This window comes from Diaphorina citri, unplaced genomic scaffold, assembly GCF_000475195.1.
Source record: "Diaphorina citri unplaced genomic scaffold, Diaci psyllid genome assembly version 1.1 scaffold430, whole genome shotgun sequence".
Classification (NCBI taxonomy): domain Eukaryota; kingdom Metazoa; phylum Arthropoda; class Insecta; order Hemiptera; family Psyllidae; genus Diaphorina; species Diaphorina citri.
The window spans coordinates 236,358-261,130 of record NW_007377865.1 but is presented as its reverse complement, the minus strand read 5'-3'; the positions used below and the strand labels follow the sequence as shown (position 1 = coordinate 261,130).

At 39.0% G+C, this 24,773-nt stretch overlaps 1 protein-coding gene across 1 annotated transcript; it reads right to left on the bottom strand.

The window, feature by feature from the left end:
• Positions 1-169: 169 nt before the first annotated feature.
• Positions 170-22,244, bottom strand: LOC103508745 (DNA replication licensing factor Mcm6-like). Its single transcript, XM_026823260.1, has 23 exons — positions 21,988-22,244; positions 21,101-21,244; positions 18,575-18,839; positions 17,719-17,952; positions 17,555-17,687; positions 16,954-17,096; positions 15,785-15,956; positions 14,848-14,948; positions 14,457-14,609; positions 13,896-14,237; positions 13,500-13,711; positions 12,837-12,984; positions 12,465-12,555; positions 11,281-11,405; positions 10,813-10,896; positions 10,619-10,702; positions 10,170-10,322; positions 7,311-7,443; positions 6,761-6,834; positions 2,517-2,731; positions 1,081-1,097; positions 797-1,038; positions 170-415 (listed from the first exon to the last, which is right to left on the bottom strand). The coding sequence occupies exons 1-23, from the start codon at positions 22,080-22,082 to the stop codon at positions 305-307; spliced, it is 3,471 nt and encodes a 1,156-aa protein (XP_026679061.1). The 5' UTR covers positions 22,083-22,244; the 3' UTR covers positions 170-304.
• Positions 22,245-24,773: the final 2,529 nt, after the last annotated feature.

Genomic DNA, 24,773 nt, shown 5'->3' with positions numbered 1-24,773 from the left:
TATTGAAATATGGAACGTGAGGACAACTGAGTAACTACTTTAATCAAGGAGCGACCGGTGGCGGCATTACCAGTGAAAAAAGATTATTGAAATATGGAACGTGAGGACAATTGAGTAACTACTTTAATCAAGTAGCGACCGGTGGCGGCATTACCAGTGTAAAAAGATAGGGGAAAATGGAATCGACTGCAAAAGAGGCACTTAGTAATGCTGCGATATTCACAAAAAGTTGTGAAAAGGCTCTGCTTTAACACAAACCACAATTAATTGATGGTTTGATTTTTGGATAGGAATGGTCCTATTTTTAGGAGGGAATGTAGTTGGGATGTACCACTAGGAGAGGGTCATCATCTTCAGTAGATTCCTGGGACTGTTTCCGACGTGCTTCGGACGTCAAGGTTAGGATAACTTGGTCCTGAAACACACCAGAATAGGTAGAGATTTAGCACAGTGGAAAAGAAGATAGTTTCGATTCCCGGCGGGGTCGAAGTTTTTTCGGCTCTGTGCTTGAATTTCGGGGTGCAGCCTCGTGAGGTCAAATGAGTAGCTACTTTAATCGAGTAGCGACCAGTGGTGGCATTACTAGGGTAAAAAGAAAAATTATAGACCAGGTCGAGTAGCGACCAGTGGTGGCATTAAAAGAATAAAAAGAAAAATTATATATACATATGTCAGAAACAGTAAAGGATGCTCTTAGTAATGCAGTGATATCCCCAAAAATTGTGAAGAAGCTCTCAGCTTCATCACAAATATATCATGCTTTAGAAGAGATTTAGATATTAAAATTGAAACTTACATGATAGATGAGTCTCTCTATTACTTTCTCCACCACTGTTTTTCTCTCCAATAGTTCCTCCTCGTTCTCAATCTGATCCCCAATCTGTTCCAAATACCACGCCACTACTTCTGATTTGTGAAGACCTGCAAACATGGAGCAAGGAAATAAAGGGGTTTCAATCGGAAATAAAGGGTTTACAAGGGTTTTCAATCCAATCAAGGGCAAGGAAATCCAATAAATAAACAGGGCAATAAAGGGTTCTCAATCTGATCCACAATCTGTTCCAAATACCACGCCACTACTTCTGATTTGTGAAGACCTGCAAACATCAACCAAGGAAATAAAGGGGTTTCAATCGGAAATAAAGGGTTTACAAGGGTTTTCAATCCAATCAAGGGCAAGGAAATCCAATAAATAAACAGGGAAATAAAGGGTTTTCAATCTGATCCCAATCTGTTCCAAATACCACGCCAGGAGCGGTAGTCTTGAATTATGACGTCATCGCCTACGGGAGCGTATGCCGTGACGTCAAACTCGTAGTAAGGGAAAGGTGTTGAATATAGGGATCGGGAAGTAACCCTTAGTAAGGGGGAAGTACCTCATACACCATGAAAGAAATAGTAGTGATCCTCAGTATGAAGTTAGCCTAATTTCAGAACAGGGAATGTCCATACATAGGTAGGTACAGGGAGAGAGTACCTAGTCTTGACCAATGGTACCATACCGAATTAGCGAAGTATTTGTAATGTAATGTAAATGCAGTTTCACCTAATAGGTAATAAAAAAAAGCGGCCGAAATGCCGGATGCCGCCAACCGCTGGACCGATCCAAAAGTTTCGTGTTGCATCCTTGTCACATTTGTGACCTACACTACAGGGTGGTTCGTGATTTGCGAACCACGCTTAGGTATATCTCAGAAACGGCTGGGAAAAAAGGAATGAAGCCTAATAGGTAATAAAAAAAGCGGCCGAAATACCGCCAACCGCTGCACCGATCCAAAAGTTTCGTGTTGCATCCTTGTCACATTTGTGACCTACATTATACCTACATACCAAATTTCAAGTCTCTAGCTCTTACCGTTCTTGAGATATTTTGTTTACCTACAGACAGACAGACAGACACACACACGGGCGTGCCTGCCTTGTAAGCGCTAGGTTGTGGGTTCGGCTCACACACGGGGCAAACTTTATAATGTAAATGCAGTTTCTTTGTGTTATTATGTCACAACTTTGGTGCTCACTGCAGCATTGTAGGATTTTCCCAATATCTCAATAATCCTAAAATCCAATGTTTACCGACCATGTTGGCACCGGTCGCTATGCGCATTTATATGTCATAGCTACTCATTTTCCTCACGAGGCTGAGTGGGCCCGCAACAGCCAGTCACGGAATCAATCATTTGGATGATACAAATTTCTTGACCCCGCCGGGAATCGAACCTGGGTCTCCCGCGTGCAAGGCGAGCCCAGTGACCACTACGCCATGGGAGCTGAAAACTTTATCCTAATCCTAAACTGATAGGGTTTCTCCCATTCTGTTAGCCTTTTCTTTGATTTTGAGACAATAAGACTGGCAAGACTTCTTCTTCTTATTATTATTATTATTTTAATTTTCAGTATTTAATTCTGTCCCTTTTGTTTAGACCTTGTTTAAACTGCGGTACTTAGTAAAGGGACTTTTCAGTCTCATTCCGGCAATATAAACAAGGTAGATATATTCTAGTCTACTTATTACTTACGAGTCAATTAGGTTCTCCTCATCGATATCAAGAAAGCGATCAAATCTCGCCACGGCCGCATTGTTAATGAGTACGTCCACGGGCCCCACTTTGGACACCGCTGCCCTGGTGCGGGCCCAATCCTGTAGGTCTACTTGCACGGTTTGGACGTTTGGGAACGCCTGTTTGAGAGAGTCTAGATTCGCCTGGGTTTTGGAGAGGGCTATGATAATGGCCTCATGTTGGGAAAGTTTTTCCACGATGCACCGACCTATTCCTGGTTTTGGATAGTCCCCTCCTTCTTCTTCACAAAAATTACCAAAATCCCCCGATTTTTCCCCCTTTATTCTAGGTATAATATTGGAGAAACCCTTATCGGTATTTCTACTTCATTTTGGTAGTTACCTATCAGTATTTCGACCTCTCTTTCTGACTAAACTGTTAGGGATATCGTGAAAAAAGTCCGATAAAAAAAAGCTTAGTGCGATACCCTTTCGGTGACGAATATTGCTCTGTATTTACCTAAACATAAATATATTTGCTAATAACTAGAAGTATTAACTTACCCTGACCGGCTCCAGTGATTATAACCCTTTTATTTTTGAACTCCATTGTTTGTTGGATAGTTTTTTTTTTTTTTTTTTTTTTTTTTTTAACCCTACCTAGGGAGGGATCTTTAGAAAAAAAGGAAAAAATTTTTTTTTTTTTTAGTTATATACCGTACCTAGGTAGGTACTATGAGATAAAAGTGACAAAATTGAATTCAATTTAGTAGGTATATATGTATTTCAGATCACACTCAAAAAATTGTTAGATAGTAAGTAGCTAGTTGGTATACGTACTTTTTAAAAATTTTGTTCGATTAAAATTTGACCGTTTAAGACTTTCGTTCGCACTGAGCTTCCAATTAAGAAGACTGATTCTAAACCGGCATCGGCACTTCACTGAGCAAAATTTCTTCACTATCAAATTTACTTTCTATTTTGAAATGTTTTTATTATTGAATTCAATTTATTAGATATTTCAGATCACACTCAAAAAAATGTTAGATAGTAAGTAGCTAGTAGGTATAAGTATATCTACTTTTTAAAAAATTTGTTAGATTAAAATTTGACCGTTTAAGACTTTCGTTCGCACTGAGCTTCCAATTAAGAAGACTGATTCTAAAAATCTAAAACCGGCATCGGCACTTCACTGAGCGAAATTTCTTCACTATCAAATTTACTTTCTATTTTGAAATGTTTTTATTATAATTTTTATACTGTATATTTGTTGCTATGATTAAAGTAAACAAATTTTGTTCTCTGCTCACAACATAGTCTGGTAACAGAATCAGTAATATACCTACAATGCAGGACGCAGGTACATACCACTCACAACATAGTCTGGTAACAGAATCAGTAGTATACCTACAATGCAGGACGCAGGTAGGTACATACCTAGTAAATACCTGCCTCCGTAAATATTATAAATACCTATGTAGGTATTAGGTACCTAACTACTTAGGCCGGCCACTCACTATCACGTAGACCTGACAGGTACACCTGATGAGCACACACACTATGAGGTAGACCTGACAGGAATGGCTGAAAAGGTCCGAATGTCAGGTCTGCCTGATACCTGCAGAGCACACACACTATCAGGTAGAACTGATTCTATCAGGTATACCTGACACCTGATCAGGTCTACCTACTAGTGAGTGGCTGGCCTTAGTAAATAATATAGGTAGGTACTAGGTAGTAAACAATGATAGAGACAACATGGCCGATAAGTGGTGGCCTGATAAGGAGCTGATAGTAAAACAGGGTCTGTCAGTGAGAGCTGATACCTAAATACAGGGTCCGTTGGACTTAATAGCGTTGGTCCGATTTTGATGCCTAAAAACAGGGTCTGTCAGTGAGAAGTGATACCTAAATACAGGGTCCGTTGGACTTAAATAGCGTTGGTCCGATTTTGATGCCTAAAAACAGGGTCTGTCAGTGAGAACTGATACCTACATAAATACAGGGTCCGTTGGACTTAATAGCGTTGGTCCGATTTTGATGCCTAAAAACAGGGTCTGTCAGTGAGAACTGATACCTAAATACAGGGTCCGTTGGCCTTAATAGCGTTGGTCCGATTTTGATGCCTAAAAACAGGGTCTGTCAGTGAGAAGTGATACCAAAAAACAGGGTCTGGTAGACTTACTAGTGTTGGTCCTATCTGGATGCAATTTGGCGAAAATAAACATTGTTTCGTCAACCTATAGTTAGCTTGAAAGGTAGCGCATATGCCTTGTAAGCGCTAAGCCGCGGATTCGATTCCCGCCCGGGGCGGATTTTAACCTAAACAGATTAGGTTCGTAATCAGAACGGCTGGCTTTCTGGCCTGTATTCATTCTCTCTTCGATTTCGGGACGATAAGACCTTGGCAGTTACCGTTCCCTCTATCAAACCTCTTAAAAACTAGTATAGCTCGCTATACTGTAGTAATAGAAAGTAAAAATCATGGAGATCCTAAATGAGCCCTTATGATCAAGTTTAGTACTTAAAAACTAGTATAGCTCGCTATACTGTAGTAATAGAAAGTAAAAATCATGGAGATCCTAAATGAGCCCTTATGATCAAGTTTAGTGATCAATATGTATACGTAAATCCCCCTTGAAAACTACAGTGATCCCTTGATCCCATAATATCAAGGGAGTCAAGCTATACAAAAACCGACCAGATTTTTTTTTCTTTTTTTTTGTAAAAGCAAACTGGGAGGGGGAATAAAAAGGGAGAGGGGGGGAGGGGTTAAAGTAAAAATAAAAATAATTCCAAAAACGGAACAGAAAAGGGGGGATTTTTCGTATAGCTTCAGAATTAACTTTTATATTTTTTCCATACTACGAACCGTACACGAAAAAAAAAGCGATCCATCATTTATCAAGACTTTTTTTTCGTTTTTACTTTCCTTATCCTGTAGGTAACAATTCCTTTTTCCTTATTGCAGGATTTTAGTCTGGCTGAGGGACTAATAAACAGAATGTAGATCAGCGTCTAGCTAGGGGACTATAAACAGGAAGTAGACTTGTCCAAATTTCCTCACGCTATATCAATAGCGAAGGTTGAGTGCGAAGGGCATCCACTCGGAAAATTTTGTACAGCCAAAACCAGTTGGTCTCAAAGCGATCACTCTAAAGCTGATTGAGAGACGACAAACGGTTAAGAGCGGTGCAGCTTTTGTCAGTTTTTTTTTTTTTTACCGTTTTCTGGCGGTTTTCAGCTCTACTAACAAGGTTCGAAAAATCGAAAAAGTTAGTCCCCTCCTTCTCCTTCACAAAAATTACCAAAATCCCCAGATTTTTCCCCCTTTATTCTAGGTATAATATTGGAGAAACCGTTATCGGTATTTTTACTACATTTTGGTAGTTACCTATCAGTATTTCGACCTCTCTTCCCCTATTTACTTTCCTTATCCTAATATTTTTCGTTACTTTCATCAATTCTCATCCTATAGGAAGGACAGAAATGTAATCGTCTGAAATTTTCGATAGTCAGTTTTTGGCGCCAAAATTTTGGGATCAGTGCACTGTTTTCAGCTCTTATCTATTGACTAAATTGTTCGAAATACCATCGAAAAGGTTATGGGAGTAGAAGTAGGCCCCCAAAAACATGCCTGCACCAAACTGCAAGCCCATATAGTAAAAAAAACCTATTTTGGGAGTTAGCGCTCTTTCGAGCACTTTTTATGACTTTTAACAGTCAGAGATATTAAAAACGGGATTTTTCCCAGCAGAAAAAAAAGAATAAGGAAAGTCATGTGATGTTCACTCCAGATTTTTTTTTTTTTTTTCCAATGGAATAACGCTATAGAAAGGTAGTAGTGGGGGGTTAGACTTGTATTAGAACGTACCCAGGGTAATTTGATTAGGCATAAGTGAGTATGTGAAAGGCCGCGCAAAACACCGGGATGTACCAATGAACGAAAACGCCAAGGAAAAAGTGAGAAGATCAGAAAGTAACCATTCGAATACGCCATCTTAGTAGGTAGGTACCTATTGTCTTAGTAGGAATCGGTATCGTTTTGCTCCGGGGTACCGTTTTGCCCCGAGCCCCCCTATATGTGCTCCGTGTTTTTCATTATCATTTAGCCTGCCTGTTTTGCCAGCCTAGTTAGCTTTGTTGGTAGCGCTTCTGCCTTGTAATAATAATAATAATAATAATCTTGGATCCGCTGTGTCACTGGACGGAGCTGTTTCATTCGTGTCCATGGCTGCAAAAAAGAAACAGGCATTAGTTCACTAGTTTCCACTCCTGTGTAAATGTATTTGGATCCGCTGTCTCACTGGACGGAGCTGTTTCATTCGTGTCCATGGCTGCAAAAAAGAAACAGGCATTAGTTCACTAGTTTCCACTCCTGTGTAAATGTAATGTAGGACTAGCAGGTTGCCCGTGCTACGGAAAACTGTTCATAACTCGAGATCGGTTTAGATATCGACAAAATCCCTCTTATTGCCAATCCATAGAACAGAATTAAAATATTATATACCTAAATAATTAGGAATTACCTATAATTATTTAGGTATAATATTTTTACTCAAATGCATACCTATCCTCTATTAACAGCACTTCTAAAAAGAAAAAGAAATGGGACAAAATTCAAGGTCGGTTTAGATTTCGGCAAATGCCTACCAAATTTCAGATATCTAGGGGTTGAGGTTCTAGAGATAGAGCGACCAGTCCAGTGTGCGAATGGACCTCGCTGGTATTATTTATTATATGAATGATAGTACCTAGTTTTTTTTTAAAAAAACTTCTTCATTTCTGAATCTTGAATCATATAGGTACATACCATCATCTTCATCAGGTAGGGGTCTAGGTTCATCCACATCTTCATCTTCATCAAGATGTACATCAGGTTGTTCTACTCGTATGATGGATTTGTTCAGGAGACGGAATGCTTCGTTTACGTGACGGTCTAACACCTGCGAAAGCGAAAAAGTAAGTTAAATTAGATTTGTATATTTAAAAAACCAATTGTAAGCCTTGTGTCACGCCATGTTAAGTCACCTTTGGTTATTTTTGTTGACTTATTTCCTTTGGTCTAGACTCTAGACACACAAGAATCCTGAAATAAATTACAGCGCCACAGGCAAATTATTTCAAAATTTTGTTCAACAATTGAATCAGTAAAAGACTCCATTTAATATTTACCGAATGCTTTTTTTCACTCAAAGAACCAATGTCTCTTTTCACTCAAAACTTTTCTCCGTCGAAAGAATGACGGTCTAACACCTACGAAAGGGAAAAAGTAAATTAGATTTGTATATTTAAAAAAACCAATTGTAAGCCTTGTGTCACGCCATGTTAAGTCACCTTTGGTTATTTTTGCTGACTTATTTCCTTTGGTCTAGACTCTAGACACACAAGAATCCTTAAATAAATTACAGCGCCACAGGCAAATTATTTCAAAATTTTGTTCAACAGGGAACCCCATTTGGAGAATTAACGACACAGCTAGGAACAACAAGATAGAAAAAGTAAGTCTTTTTAGACAAGATTACCACGATGCCCCAAGCAACCTAAAATAACAAAGGGTTTCCCTCGGGAGACCTAAAAAAACTCCTTTCTTTTGTAGGGATGATAGGTATCCTAAACAATACAAAGGTAGTATTCCTGGATATCTTCTTGTTCCTTGGATTACATCTTCTGAAATTCCTTCACATCCTCCTTGTTCACCTCTTTCTACAAAATTTCCTACGAGAAGTCCTTAAGGAATAAAGTCAAGATGTCACACAATGGAGTTTCGTGTCTAAATACAGGGAAGTTTTTGTTAGGACTGTTCAGTGTACTGAGGTCGATGATTTTTTTTTTCTGTAACAAACAAAATATTTTTGTCGGTATGACAGGCAAAATTAAGCCAGACTAGATTGGAGGGCAGCGACAAGCAAGTATGCCTTGTAAGCGCTCGAAAACGGGTTCGATTCCCTCATGGGCGGATTTTTTTCGAAACAGATAAGTTTCGTTCTCGGAACGGCTGGCTTTCTCCTATAAGTCTTTCTTCTCTATTCGATTTCGGGACGGTAAGACCCTGTAATAAACATCTTAAAAAAAAAGCTTCACCTACCCTTTTCTTTGTTTTCACTTTTCTTTCAAGGAGTGAAGAGGTATAGGATGTTATGACATAGCTCTGGTATTTGTATTGTCCATGTCATTGTTATGATTTATTGTCATAATGACACTAGGTCATTTCTATTGTCATTATTGTTATCTCTAGTTATTCCTAATGCTCTATCTATTGGTATCGATTCATTTGTCTTTACCCCGACCTTGTCCTTTGATTTATGATAGCTTTGAAATAGGAATTTATTTTGGTTTATTTTTTTCTTTCCATGGATATCTGTTCTTATTATAAAATGCACTTCTTCTTCCACACTTTTCACTTCTTTTCTTTTTTTATTAATGCTACATCGCACAGAGGGAGAACTGTGCAGTTGGAGTTCGGAGACCCAATAACTAACCAAAATCATTTTATTATTTGAAAATTTAGGAATTGATAGTATGAGCCCATCTACATACCAAGCTACTAAAAAGAAACTGATTGGGTAGTAACCAGTTATTAACTCGAGTTTCTTTTCAGTAGCTCCGTGTGTAGAAGGGCTAACTCTATTCCATGTAGATAAATTTTGCAGAATTTCAAAAGATTTCACAGCAGACTTATTGAGTGTGTAAAAAATGGTAAATTTCAATTTATTATTATTTTACAGGTACAAAATGCAATATCTCTTGGATACAAGTGATCAGACAATAAGAAATATTGGACATTATGCGAGGAAGAACAATAATTATTTGACAAATTCGTTTAAACGAAAAGAATAAGGACGATAGTTAACAAATTCGTTTAAACGATAAGAATAAGGGCGATAGTTATCGTTTAAACAATAAGAATAAGGACGATAGTTAACAAATTCGTTTAAACGATAAGAATAAGGACGATAGTTAACAAACTCGTTTAAAGAATAAGAATAAGGACGATAGTTAACAAATTCGTTTAACAATAAGAATAAGGAAGATAGTTAACAAATTCGTTTAAACAATAAGAATAAGGACGATAGTTAACAAATTAGTTTTTAACAATAAGAATAAGGACGATAGTTAACAAATTCGTTTAAACAATAAGAACTCCTGGTTTACCTAGGACCAACAAAAAAAAAGCAACTCTTAAACGTTCGAAAAACACGAATTACAATAATATTACATATTTGGCATATTATCGTAACCCCCCTGTAGCGACACCGATTGCCGGCCGGATCAATTTTTTTTTCGGCTCTATGCTTGGAGTTCGGGATGCACTCAGCCTCGTAAGGACAAAATTGAGTGGCTACTTTAATCGAGCAGCGACCAGTGGCGGCATTACCACTGTAAAAAGATTATTGAAATATGGAACGTGAGGACAATTGAGTAACTACTTTAATCAATTAGCGACCGGTGGCGGCATTACCAGTGTAAAAAGATGGGGGAAAGCTGTCGTGTTGTAATACGCCAAGTAGCTTTGGAACTTGAATTACCATCCCGGTCTTTTAGTGTGTACTAAACTTTTTTTCGTAAAAGTTGCTCAACATTCGAAGTATTTGTTTCGCAACATTTGCCCAACTGTTGCGAAATACATGTTTTACAAAAAAAAAAAACAGCTAATGTTAGCTTCACTTACCTCATCCAAACACTCCATCTTGGCCATAGCTTCCGACAGACGAATCAGAGACTCAAGCTGTCGTGTTGTAATACGCCAAGTAGCTTTGGAACTTGAGTTACCATCCCGCTGTCGGAGTTGAGTGTACATATCGACCAGAAGTTTGGCTGCACCCTGGAGAGAAGAAGAGAAGTGATGAGTGAAAAATTATATCAAATTGAATGGACATGAGTAAAAAGTTCTATATTTTTACATATTATACAGGTTTGGATAAGTCCTTCTATGGGGACAGACAGACAGACCGACCGACCGATGGGGGAAAATGGAATTGACTGCAAAAGAGGCACTTAGTAATGCTGCGATACCCACAAAAAGTTGTGAAAAGGCACTGGTTTACCACAAATAATTGATGGTTTGATTTTTGGACAGGAATGGTCCTATTTTTAGGAGGGAATATAGTTGGGATGTACCACCAGGAGCGGGTCATCATCTTCAGTAGATTCCTGGGACTGTTTCCGACGTGCTTCGGACGTCAAGGTTAGGATAACTTGGTCCTGAAACACACCAGACACAAATAATTGATGGTTTGATTTTTGGACAGGAATGGTCCAATTTTTGGACAGGAATGGTCCTATTTTTAGGAGGGAATATAGTTGGGATGTACCACTAGGAGAGGGTCATCATCTTCAGTAGATTCCTGGGACTGTTTCCGACGTGCTTCGGACGTCAAGGTTAGGATAACTTGGTCCTGAAACACACAGAATAGGTAGAGATTTAGCACAGTGGAAAAGAAGATGGTTTCGATTCCCGGCGGGGTCGAAGTTTTTTCGGCTCTGTGCTTGAATTTCGAGGTGCACTCAGCCTCGTGAGGTCAAATGAGAAGCTACTTTAATCGAGTAGCGACCAGTGGTGGCATTACTAGGGTGAAAAGAAAAATTATAGACCAGGTCGAGTAGCGACCAGTGGTGGCATTAAAAGAATAAAAAGAAAAATTATATATACATATTTCAGAAACAGTAAAGGATGCACTTAGTAATGCTGTGATATCCCCAAAAATTGTGAAGAAGCTCTCAGCTTCATCACAAATATATCATGGTTTAGATTAGATTTAGATATTAAAATTGAAACTTACATGATAGATGAGTCTCTCTATTACTTTCTCCACCACTGTTTTTCTCTCCAATAGTTCCTCCTCGTTCTCAATCTGATCCCCAATCTGTTCCAAATACCACGCCACTACTTCTGATTTGTGAAGACCTGCAAACATCAACCAAGGAGACAAAGGGTTTTCAATCGGAAATAAAGGGTTTACAAGGGTTTTCAATCTGATCCCCAATCTGTTCCAAATACCACGCCAGGAGCGGTAGTCTTGAATTATGACGTCATCGCCTACGGGAGCGTATGCCGTGACGTCAAACTTTACGATTTACCGGTATTTTTTAAATCGATTTATCTCGGTATCTAGAAGTCGTAGAAGAAAAAGAAAAATTCCGTTCTTCCTTATTTTTCCTGCTCTATGACTTTCAAACATCACCCAAGTAAGCGCAACTGATCTATTGTCGCCTTGTAAGCGCTAGGTTGCTTATTCGAGTCCCATTAAGGGCGGTCTTTATCCTAAACACTAAACAGATAAGGTTCATTTTCGCAATGGCTGGCTTTCTCCTAGCCTGTCCTAAGCAGCGGCGATAGCACCACCAGATCCCAATGGTTTACTGAAGATAAGTAAAGTTGCGCGTGGTTAGTATCGTAATGGGTGACTATTTGAGAAATTGTGTCCTGCTGACTTTTCCCGGCCTTACATAGGCTGGATGAGGTCAATGTGAGTAGACTGGTAGCTTGTTGAAGGGTAACACCTTCATCCTTAAAGTAGTACCTAAGTAGTTATATGCAAAGTAAACTTGGAAAAAAAGTCGCTCCTTGATCATTACTTATATTTGTATCTCGCTAAATTTTATTTCACAGTGACTCGAACCAACAACCTCCAGATCACAACAGCGGCGATAGCACCACCAGATCCCAATGGTTTACTGAAGTTAAGGAAAGTTGCGCGTGGTTAGTATCGTAATGGGTGACCATCTGAGAAATTGTGTCCTGCTGGCTTTTCCCGGCCTTACATTGGCTGGATGAGGTCAATGTGAGTAGACTGGTAGCTTGTTCTTGTTGAAGGGTAAAACCTTCATCCTTAAAGTAGTACCTAAGTAGTTATAGGCAGAGTAAACTTGGAAAAAAAGTCGCTCCTTGATCATTACTTATATTTGTATCTCGCTAGATTTTATTTCACAGTGACTCGAACCAACAACCTCCAGATCAACTTACCTTCAGAAGTGACTTTCTCTTCTTCCGCCCTCATATAAGCCACCAGCATATTGGTCAAACTCTTGTATTCATCGAATGAGAGCTTGTGTTTCTTTTTGGTAAAAAAAAACTATTACATTGATTCATCTGATTGGTGGATTAATCCAAATTTCAGCCAATTAATCCAACAGTTTAATTTAACTTAAACCGAGTTTAAACTATAATTGTAGCCCTGGCCATTAGACATGCGTGGCCATCGCATCGTTTAATTAAATGTTTTTGAGCCGATTTTTATTATTATTTGCCTGTGTTATTTTCGATACTAGATTTTGGCACAGTTATTTGCGGACTCATCTGCATCACAAAATACATAAACGTGCCAAAATGGGAGACCATCGGGTTACACTTACCATAATCAAGAATTTCGTTGCACTCGTCAATGAGTACAAAGAAGAGATCAAACCGTGACATGATGGGAGCAGACAGGGAAACATTATGTTGTAGAGATTTGGTTCTATCATATTCGGAGACATTCAGTGCCCTAAATCACCAAAGTATGGAAAAGTATTTACAATTCCATACTTCGATGTGATTCGTCTAAATTCAAAATTCTGCTTTTCCATTGGCTATTACACTTGTAAGATACTTTTCCATACTTTGGTGATTTAGGGCACGGGTTTAACTTAAACCGAGTTTAAACTATAATATTGTAGCCCTGGCCATTAAACATGCGTGGCCATCGCATCGTTTAATTAAATGGTTTTGAGCCGATTTTTATTATTATTTGCCTGTGTTTTTTTTTTATTTGTATTTATTAAAGTGTTTTAACATTGAATTAGCTGTGTTATTTTCGATACTAGCTTTTGGCACAGTTATTTGCGGACTCATCTGCATCACAAAATACATAAACGTGCCAAAGTCGGAGACATTCAGTGCCCTAAATCACCAACGTATGGAAAAGTATTTACAATTCCATACTTCGATGTGATTCGTCCAAATTCAAAATTCTGCTTTTCCATTGGCTATTACACTTGTAAGTAAGATACTTTTCCATACTTTGGTGATTTAGGGCACGGGTTACACTCACCATAATCGAGAATTTCGTTGCACTCATCAATGAGTACAAAGAAGAGATCAAACCGTGACATGATGGGAGCAGACAGGGAAACATTATGTTGTAGAGATTTGGTTCTATCGTATTGTCCTCCTATAGGATTAGCAGCTGCTAGAATAGAAGCCCTAGCGTTTAGAGTAGCACGCACACCAGCCTAAAATGAAAAAAATAAGAAAATAGAAAAAAATAGATCGATAAAAAATATATAGGTATATATAAACTTTTGATGAAGTCACTGACAAATTATCAAACTCATCTATACAGCAGACCCCGTTATCGGCCAACATAAGGGCCAACTCCGGTCTCTATAACACTGATGAATATAAATCAAGGCTCACCTTAGCAATAGAAATAGTCTGCTGTTCCATGGCTTCATGAATGGCCACCTGATCATGAGGATCCATCTTATCAAACTCATACTTTTCAGCGCATGAATCATGCTCAATTTCAAAGGCTAAGTGAAAGCTCTCCATCAGTACCGGATTCCTTCCTGTGGGTGGGGAGTCCTGAGTTTGGGCGGGATGGTATCTCTCCTGGTGGGGATAGTGTCTCTCTCTGGGGGGATGGCGTCTCTCCTGGTGGGGGTGGTGTCTCTCCTGGGCGGGATGGTGTCTCTCCTGGGCGGGATGGTGTCTCTCCTGGGCGGGATGGTGTCTCTCCTGGGCGGGATGGTGTCTCTCCTGGGCGGGATGAGAGTCGAATCAGAGACTCAAGCTGTCGTGTTGTAATACGCCAAGTAGCTTTGGAACTTGAGTTACCATCCCGGTCTTTTAGTGTGTATTAAACTTTTTTTCGTAAAAGATGCTCAACATTCGAAGTATTTGTTTCGCAACATTTGCATAACTGTTGCGAAACAAAAGCTTTAAGTAAAAAAAACAGCTACTGTTAGCTTCTCTTACCTCATCCAAACACTCCATCTTGGCCATAGCTTCCGACAGACGAATCAGAGACTCAAGCTGTCGTGTTGTAATGCGCCAAGTAGCTTTGGAACTTGAGTTACCATCCCGCTGTCGGAGTTGAGTGTACATATCCACCAGAAGTTTGGCTGCACCCTGGAGAGAAGAAGAGAAGTGACGAGTGAAAAATTATGCCAAATTAAAGGGACATGAGTAAAAAGTTCTATATTTTTACATATTATACAGGTTTGGATAAGTCCTTCTATGGGGACAGACAGACAGACCGACCGACAGAGTGACAGACACCGAAGCGAATACAATAGTCCGTCCCTTTTTATTACTATTGTAATAATTACTATTGTAATAATAAAGGAAGGACGGACTAATGATCCACAGTGACGAAAGCATGTTGAACCATTAGTTCCCGATGGATCACTGACGTGGTGCCCTCAGTGGTGACTTTAGGTACTCCACCGAACAACAGAAGAAGAATACCTGTAACCAAACGAAACACATACCACCACAGTGGGTTGCAGTAACACAAAAAAATATTGTCTAATTTATACAAAATTAAAAAAAAAAGCCAGCCTAGTTAGCTTAGTTGGTAGTGCGTCTGCCTTGTAAGCGCTAGGCCGCGGGTTCGATTCCCGCCCGGGTGAACTTTATCCTAAACAGATAAGATTCGTTCACGGAATGGCTGGCTTTCTTCTCTCTTCGATTTAGGGACGATAAGACCTCTATTGTTACCAAGCTCGAAAATTCAATTTTTAATTGCCGTTCTAATGAAAATGTTCAAAGAGTTGTGACGTCAGATTTCACGTCAAAATGGGCAGAAACGCTTGCGCACAAACAAACGAAGCGGGAGTCATGAATTATGACGTCATCGCCTACGGGAGCGTATGCCGTGACGTCAAACTTCACGATTTACCGGTATTTTTTAAATCGATTTATCTCCATATCTAGAAGTCGTAGAAGAAAAATTCCGTTGGTCCTCATTTTTCCTGCTCTATGACTTTGAAACATCACCCAAGTAACTAAACAGATGAGATTCGTTCACGGAATGGCTGGCTTTCTTCTCTCTTCGATTTAGGGACGATAAGACCTCTGTTGTTACCAAGCTAATTGAGCTGGCTAGAATATTAAAAAGACGCACCTTTCTTGATTTGCTCGTTGCCATGGATACTCGGGAACAGACTGGACGTCAGGTTCTGGTACAGGTTCCTATCTCTCAAAAAGACGCACCTTTCTTGATTTGCTCGTTGCCATGGATACTCGGGAACAGACTGGACGTCAGGTTCTGGTACAGGTTCCTATCTCTTAAAAAGACGCACCTTTCTTGATTTGTTCGTTGCCATGGATACTCGGGAACAGACTGGACGTCAGGTTCTGGTACAGGTTCCTATCTCTGCTCATCTCGTAGATTTTGTTCCACTCGGATTCTGTCATGTGCTTTTTCATGAGTTCGGCAGACATTTCCTCCGTGTGTAGCTCACCTCCACCAAACTGAAGGAAAAAAGGTTGATATTAAAAACAAAATAAAGAGAGGTAAATGATTAAAAGTTAAGATATCTTGTTTAGTATCTTGTATCAGAATGAATCTTTATTAATTGAGCTCACTGACTCTTACACAACAGTTAACAATCTGCTTAGAGAGTAGCACGCCTGCCTTGTAAGGGCCAGGCCGCGGGTTCGATTTACAGACTTTATCCTAAACAGATGTTCTCGGAACAGCGCTCTTACACAACAGTTAACAATCAGCTTAGAGAGTAGCACGCCTGCCTTGTAAGGGCCAGGCCGCGGGTTCGATTTACAGACTTTATCCTAAACAGATGTTCTCGGAACAGCTTCGATTTACAGACTTTATCCTAAACAGATTTTCTCGGAACAGCTGGCTTTGTCTCATCCTGTCCTTTCTTTTTCAGGACGATAAGGCCTCAGTCTCAGTAGTTCTCTCTATCAAGTACCTACTTGGGTACTTACCTACTTAAAAAAAAAAAAAAAAAAAAAAAATGCTCGGAACAGCTGGCTTTGTCCCATCCTGTCCTTTCTTTTTCAGGACGATAAGGCCTCAGTCTCAGTAGTTCTCTCTATCAAGAACCTACTTGGGTACTTACTTTAAAAAAAAAAAAATGCTCTTTAAAAAAAATTGATTATTTCTATTATAGGTACCTAACCTACCTCAATCCGAGCCTAGATTCATCACTTAATGTTTGTGCTGCGTTGTATTATTTTTTTTTTTTTTTTAAGAGGCCTAGATTCATCACTTAATGTTTGTGCTGCGTTGTATTATTTTTTTTTTTTTTTAAGAGTAGGATACACAGGCATATGGTCGTTAAGGCCGCAGCCAAGGATAAGTAAGTAAGGTTTGATAGAGGAAACTGTAACTGCAAAGGTCTTAATTCTAAGAGAGAAAGAAAATTGTACAGGAGAAAATAAATCAGAGCACTTTTTTGCTTTTAATAATTTCTTTCTCGCTGCGGGTATCGAACCCAGTACTCACCCTCGGATTAGTAGGCGCTACCGAGCACGCCAGAAATGCAAGACGATAGTTGAGATCCCGTACTCCCAGTGATTTCAGACCTCGTACTCCTTCTACGTTCATATCGCCCTGCTTGTGACGAGACCCCGTATCTGCTTTAGCGCCTGAAATGGGAATAGAATAGATTATATATCTTGTTTATCTTGCCCGAATAGGACTGAATATTGTCCTCCTATAGGATTAGCGGCTGCTAGAATAGAAGCCCTAGCGTTTAGAGTAGCACGCACACCAGCCTAAAATGAAAAAAAAAAAAGAATAGAATAGATTTTGGCCAACACCTGAGAGCAGCCTAAGACGCGTTTCGTTCTTATTTGAACTCATCAGTTAGACATAGCTCTCAGGTGCTGGCCAAGATGTGGAGAAACGAGAACCTGGGTTTCTATGTAAGATTTTATTTTAGTGTTGAGTGTTGTTGTGAGCGCCACAAGATAAAAAATATATACATATAAACTTTTGATGAAGTCACTGACAAATTATCAAACTCATCTATACAGCACACCCCGTTATCGGCTAACATAAGGGCCAACTCCGGCCTCTATAACACTCTAATATAAATCTAGGCTCACCTTAGCAATAGAAATAGTCTGCTGTTCCATGGCTTCATGAATGGCCACCTGATCATGAGGATCCATCTTATCAAACTCATCTATACAGCAGACCCCGTTATCGGCCAACATAAGGGCCAACTCCGGCCTCTCTAACACTCTAATATAAATCTAGGCTCACCTTAGCAATAGAAATAGTCTGCTGTTCCATGGCTTCATGAATGGCCACCTGATCATGAGGATCCATCTTATCAAACTCATCTATACAGCAGACCCCGTTATCGGCCAACATAAGGGCACCGGCCTCTATAACAAAGTCGTGAGTGTCTTCATCTCGTACTACGGCCGCAGTGAGACCGGCCGCGGAAGAGGCCTTGCCTGATGTGTACACGGCCCGGGGGGACATGTTGGCCACCTGAAGGGGAGAGAGTGAGACAGGGATGCGTCAGAAGAAAAAATATTGTAGGGAGATCTACTAAGAGCACTGGAGACGTATTGTGTCTCCTCTTGCCCAACCACCGAATGAGGGACATACTACGGAATGGGCATGCTATGACACAGACCATACGAGTCTAATGAAGCACTTGTTTCATTGCTACGAAATAAAACCACTATCTGGTCATAAGCCACCTTGGTATACTTAAGTAGTGGTATAATTTATTTATGAATATTTTTGTTGATTGAGTTTGTAGGTAGGAAGTACAAGTAAATAAATTAAGTAGGTAGAGTTGTGTTCGATTATGTGACTTTTAATTTAGTCGTCATACGAAATTTCTCTTTGGACTTGTTTGGACAATGGTCTCCTACCACTCGCGCTGTCTACCAAAACTAGTCCAAGGAGAAATTTCGTATGATGACTGAATTAAAATTCACAATCGAATACAACTTAGGAATGTTTTATATATTGAGTTGATTGTTTTAAATACATATTTTACATATTAGATAAGAAAATATATAAAAAAAAACTTGGGAATCTGAATAGTAGTATAGCGTAGCGAACTATAAGAAATAGTAGAAAAAAAAGCACACATTCTCACCTTGAACTGTTGTTCCACATCCTTCACAATAGTCTGACAGTCCAGACACTGGAACACCCCCGATACCAACTCGGGATGAACGGGATGAGTGCGTACCACTTGTCCCGAGATCCGAATCAGCGTCCCGATCTTAGTGGTTGTCAGCTCGCGTACCTTGTGCCGAGTGGGGACGTCGACAAAACTGACGTAGTACTCTTTGTCCGACTTGGCATTGCTTACTTCGACAGCGTAGTTGGCGACGGCTTTGCAGAGAAACGGGTAGAGTCTGCAAATGGAGGAAAATATTTTTAACCGAACAAAGTGAAGGTCTACGTTTTAACTCAACAGTTTTGCATTTGGTTTCAATGCCAATGTTTCACAGCCACGCGTCCACGCTTAACATAAAACAAATCTTCTTTTTTTCTTTAATCAAAAAGTGTGAATAGTGACTTTTTTCGTTGAACTTTTCTGAATTTTCTCTAGTTTTCATTGAAACATGAAGCTAAGGAAAATGTTTCGGGAAACATTTCCCTTGAAAATGTCTATTTAATCAAAAAGTGTGAATAGTGACTTTTTTGTTGAACTTTTCTGAATTTTCTCTAGTTTTCATTGAAACATAAAGCTAAGGAAAATGTTTCGGGAAACATTTCCCTTGAAAATGTCTACAAAGAAGATACTCAGAGTCGGGATGGTAAGAATTGTAAGGATCTATTGCAAAACTTAACTTAGGTCAAATAGCACCTGTGTCAGCTCCCATGGCGTAGTGGTCACTGCACTCGCCTTGCACGTGGGAGACCCGGGTTCGATTCCCGGCGGGGTCAAGAAATTTGTATCATGCAAATGATTGATCCCGTGACTAGCTGTTGCGGGGCCCACTCAGCCTCGTGAGGAAAATGAGTAGCTATGACATGTAAATGCGCATAGTGACCGGTGCCAGCATGGTAGGTAAATATTGGTTGTTTAGGATTATTGAGATATGTAGTGGGAAAAATCCTACAATGCTGCAGTGAGCACCAAAGTGTGACATAATAACAACAAAGAAATTGTTAATTTTTTTACATTACATTTTTTTTTTACATTTACAAATAGCACCTGTATTAAATTTAACCAATACAATGAACTCACCTGTTTCAAGAACTGTGACTTGGCGGTACTCGGATCTCCTACAATACAACAGTTGAGATCTCCTCGTAGGGTGGTGCCCTCAGTGGTGACTTTAGGTACTCCACCAAACAACAGAAGAAGAATACCTGAAACCAAACGAAACACATACCACCACAGTGGGTTGCAGTTAACACAAAAAAATATTGTCTAATTTATATATAAAAAAAGCCAGCCTAGTTAGCTTAGTTGGTAGTGCGTCTGCCTTGTAAGCGCTAGGCCGCGGGTTCGATTCCCGCCCGGGTGAAGTCCCTTATACCTTTTTATTACTATTGTAATAATAAAGGAAGGACGGACTAATGATCCACAGTGACGAAAGCATGTTGAACCATTAGTTCCCGATGGATCACTGAAAGCTACTGAAGCACTGAGGTTAAGTAACCACCATATAGACAATTGCGTGATACTGACTTTCCCCGCGAGACTAAGGCTAGGCAAGATTATTGTGTAGGCGAGTAGCTTGTCGCCGAAAGAAGGGTAAAACATAGAGCCTTAACAGTCATACAGTGACATTAAAATAATTTTATAAAAATAAAACGCTAACATTTTTTTTTTTTAAAACAAATATTAAAATAGACTTAAGAAAATGGCCAATGGTCAATTCTTGACATTAGCTAACATTAAAAATATTAAAAAAGACTAGAAAAAAAGGCCTAAGTAGATAACAATTAAAATACTTACATCAGTGATGATGGGTTTGAACTGGCGGGCGAATGTGATATATCGTAGTACTTCATCTTGAGAATATACTCTCTCAATATTGTCATCATGATTTGAATGCAGAGACACGATCTTCCTGGCAATACCTGGCAAAAACGAAAGGGGGAATAAGAAAGTCGAGGTAAAAAATAAATAATAATAAGATCGCCAGGCTAGTCAGCTTGGAAGGTAGTTAGTGCATTCCTTCTATACAAAAAAACTATTGTATTGATCCATCTGATTGATGGATTAATCCAATTTTCAGCCAATTAAACCAACAGTTTAATTTAACTTAAACCGAGTTTAAACTATAATTGTAGCCCCGGCCATTAGACATGCGTGGCCATCGCATCGTTTAATTAAATGTGTTTGTGCCGATTTTTATTATTATTATTATTATTATTATTATTATTATTATTATTATTATTATTATTCAATAAAGAGTGAATGCAAAAGAACAAGAGAATTAATAGCATTCTCTCTCTATTTCTCCTCTCTTTTGTTCCTCTCTTTTTCCCTCCATCTCTTTTTCTCTTTCTCTCAACTTGTCTCTCACTCCCTTCCTTTTGGTAGGTATCTCTTTCTCAGTCCATTCCTCCACATGGCTATCTTATGAGTCTGAAATTACTGAATCTGTCAACTTGAACAATTGATATATCTAAAGAACCCACATTGAATTTCACAAACCTGTAGTATTCTTCAATGATGGTGGTTGCCAAGTTCTGATTGTATTTCTCAACATCCTCAAAACTGACTTCCAATGTGTACCGTTCCATCAAATTCAACTCTTTGGCCCCTTCCAAATATTTGATTTCTCCGTCTTCTTTGAACCTGAAAGAAAAAATTAAAACTGACATTTTTTAAATATATTTCAGGTTGTGAACATTGATGAAAGCAATAAGCAGGAGGTGTTATCTACCCCTTGCTCTTATTGATTTTAACACAACATTTCTCCAAATTTATAGGCACAATTAAAAAATGCAGAATGACAACAAATACACCCTACTACAACTCATCATTAAGGGGAAAATTGAAGGAAAACGAGGATGCAGCAGGCACAGAATCTCCTGGCTGCACAATTTGAGAAAAGTGGACTGGAAAAACATCCACAGAACTATTTTGCATAGCTGTAAACAAAATCAAATTTGCCAAGCTGGTCACCAACATCCACAATGGATAAAGCACTACAAGAAGAAGAATTGAAAAAAAAATAATAACAATAATAATAATAATCATAAACCAACGGCCTGAGCAGGGAAACCACTCTAGCCACAAAATGAACAAAATCAGATACCAACCAATGCAACTTTGGTGCTCTATCTTCAGCGAATCAATACATTAAGTAGGATATAGGTAAGCTATTTCTTGAGAAATAGGTAATACCTACCTACATTTTTTTTTTTTTTTTTTTTTTTTTTTTTTAGGTCTTATTTAATCTCTCTCCCATGTTATCAAGACTCTTTGATATCAAGGACAATACTGTGTACCCAAGGCAAAGTTAAGTTCACCAGCAAACAGGGGAGCATTCCACAATAGCTCTCACGAAAAACACAAAACCTGTTGATTGAACTTACTCGGATAAGAAATCCTGGAACAATGTCTGACATCGGAATCCAATTTCATCTCTCACCACTGCTCTTCCTGAGGGAATGTCACCAGTAGCATCCATAGTGAAGAATAAAAGAGTGGAACTTCCTGAGGATCTTCAAGTTCTTAGGATGGGAAGATTAGTCGGACAAAACACTTTGGGTAAATCTTTATCAAAAGATATTAGAGTAAAAACAGAAAACACAACTGAATTTTCTAGCAGGGATGTTGATCAACTAACCAATTCCAGGTGAGTGATCCTTTAGCGCCTGAAATGGAAATAGTTAGGTTTAGGAGTGAACTAATGATCCTTTAGCGTCTGAAATGGGAATAGAATAGATTATATATCTTGTGTATCTGCTTTAGCACCTGAAAGTTGCAGACAAATATAGTGGAAGGAATTTTTAATCGTGTTCAGCATATTTAAATGCTTGTCACAAATATCGTTCCCCGATTATTACACCTAGATAAATTTTATGACTTGACTTGGTCTCAAACCACCAACCTCCAGATCCAAAATTCAACGCGTGAACAACTGCACCACTGAGGTTGGTAGACAAATATACAGAGTTATTATTTAAGGCCCTGATTGAATTGATCAAAACACGAGAAAGGGCGTGAGAAGGTCTTTGAATTACAAAAAGAGTCTGACAAATCCAGACCTCAGAGTCGGGATGGTAAGAATTGTAAGGATCTATTGCAAAACTTAACTTAGGTAAAATAACAACTGTATTATTATTCATGGCGTAGAGGATCTATTGCAAAACTTAACTTAGGTAAAATAACAACTGTATTATTATTTTTTTTTTTTTTATTTAAATAAACGGGAACTACCCATTGTTTTACAAAGGTCCCTTTACAAATCTTGAGACTAAGTTCTTATAGGTATGTTGTCTACAAAGAAGATAAAACTCAGAGTCGGGATGGTAAGAATTGTAGGGATCTATTGCAAAACTTAACTTCTAGGTCAAACAGCACCTGTATTAAATTTAACCAATACAATGACTCACCTTGCCAGCCTAGTTAGCTTGGTTGGTAGTGCGTCTGCCTTGTAAGCGCTAGGCCGCGGGTTCGATTCCCGCCCGGGGCGGATTTTATCCTGATGGGATAATGTTCGTTCTCGGAACGGCTGGCTTTCTCCTATCCTGTCTTCCTTCTCTCCTCGATTTCGGGACGATAAGACCATAGCAGTTAAAGTTCCCTCTGTCAAACCTCTTAAAAAAAAAAAAAAAAAAAAAAAAAAAAAAAAAAAAAAAAAAAAACAAAAAAACAAACCTCTTTACAAATGACTCACCTGTTTCAAGAACTGTGACTTGGCAGTACTCGGATCTCCTACAATACAACAGTTGAGATCTCCTCGTAGCGTGGTGCCCTCTGTGGTGACTTTAGGAACTCCACCGAACAAGAGAAGAAGAATACCTGAAACCAAACGAAACACATACCACTACAGTGGGTTGCAGTAAGACAAAAAAATATTGTCTAATTTATATAAAATTAAAAAAAAGCCAGCCTAGTTAGCTTGGTTGGTAGTGCGTCTGCCTTGTAAGCGCTAGGCCGCGGGTTCGATTCCCGCCCGGGGCGAACTTTATCCTAAACAGATAAGATTCTTTCACGGAATGGCTGGCTTTCTTCTCTCTTCGATTTAGGGACGATAAGACCTCTATTGTTACCAAGCTAATGGAGGAGTTGCAAATGGGTAAAAATTGTAAATAAAAATTGTAATGGTCGATTCCTACGTAAAAAGTTGTGAAAAATCCAAATCTGAGGTCAAAACTTCGAAAAAGTAACTTTTTTTTTTTTTTTTTTTTTTTTTTAAAACGCTTTAATCTTTAAAAAAATCCTTTAGCGCCTGAAATGGAAATAGAATAGATTATATATCTTCTTTGTCTTGCCCGAATAGGACTGAAAAGTCCCTTCACCCCAGCAGTCTTAACATGATTAGGTTGGGAATGTTTGGATATGTTTAGGAGTGAACTAGTGATCCTTTAGCGCCTGAAATGGAAATAGAATAGATTATATATCTTGTTTGTCTTGCCCGAATAGGACTGAAAAGTCCCTACACCCCAGCAGTCTAAACATGATTAGGTTGGGAATGTTTGGATATGTTTAGGAGTGAACTAGTGATCCTTTTAGCGCCTGAAATGGGAATAGAATAGATTATATATCTTGTTTGTCTTGCCCGAATAGGACTGAAAAGTCCCTTCACCCCAGCAGTCGAAACATGATTAGGTTGGGAATGTTTGGATATGTTAAGGAGTGAACTAGTGATCCTTTAGCGCCTGAAATGGGAATAGAATAGATTATATATCTTGTTTATCTTGCCCGAATAGGACTGAAAAGTCCCTTCACCCCAGCAGTCGAAACATGATTAGGTTGGGAATGTTTGGATATGTTAAGGAGTGAACTAGTGATCCTTTAGCGCCTGAAATGGGAATAGAATAGATTATCTATCTTGTTTATCCTGCCCGAATAGGACTGAAAAGTCCCTTCACCCCAGCAGTCTAAACATGATTAGGTTGGGAATGTTTGGATATGTTTAGGAGTGAACTAGTGATCCTTTAGCGCCTGAAATGGAAATAGAATAGATTATATATTATCTTGTTTATCTTGCCCGAATAGGACTGAAAAGTCCCTTTACCCCAGCAGTCAAAACATGATTAGGTTGGGAATGTTTGGATATGTTTAGGAGTGAACTAGTGATCCTTTAGCGCCTGAAATGGGAATAAAATTAAAATAGATTATATATCTTGTGTATCTGCTTTAGCACCTGAAA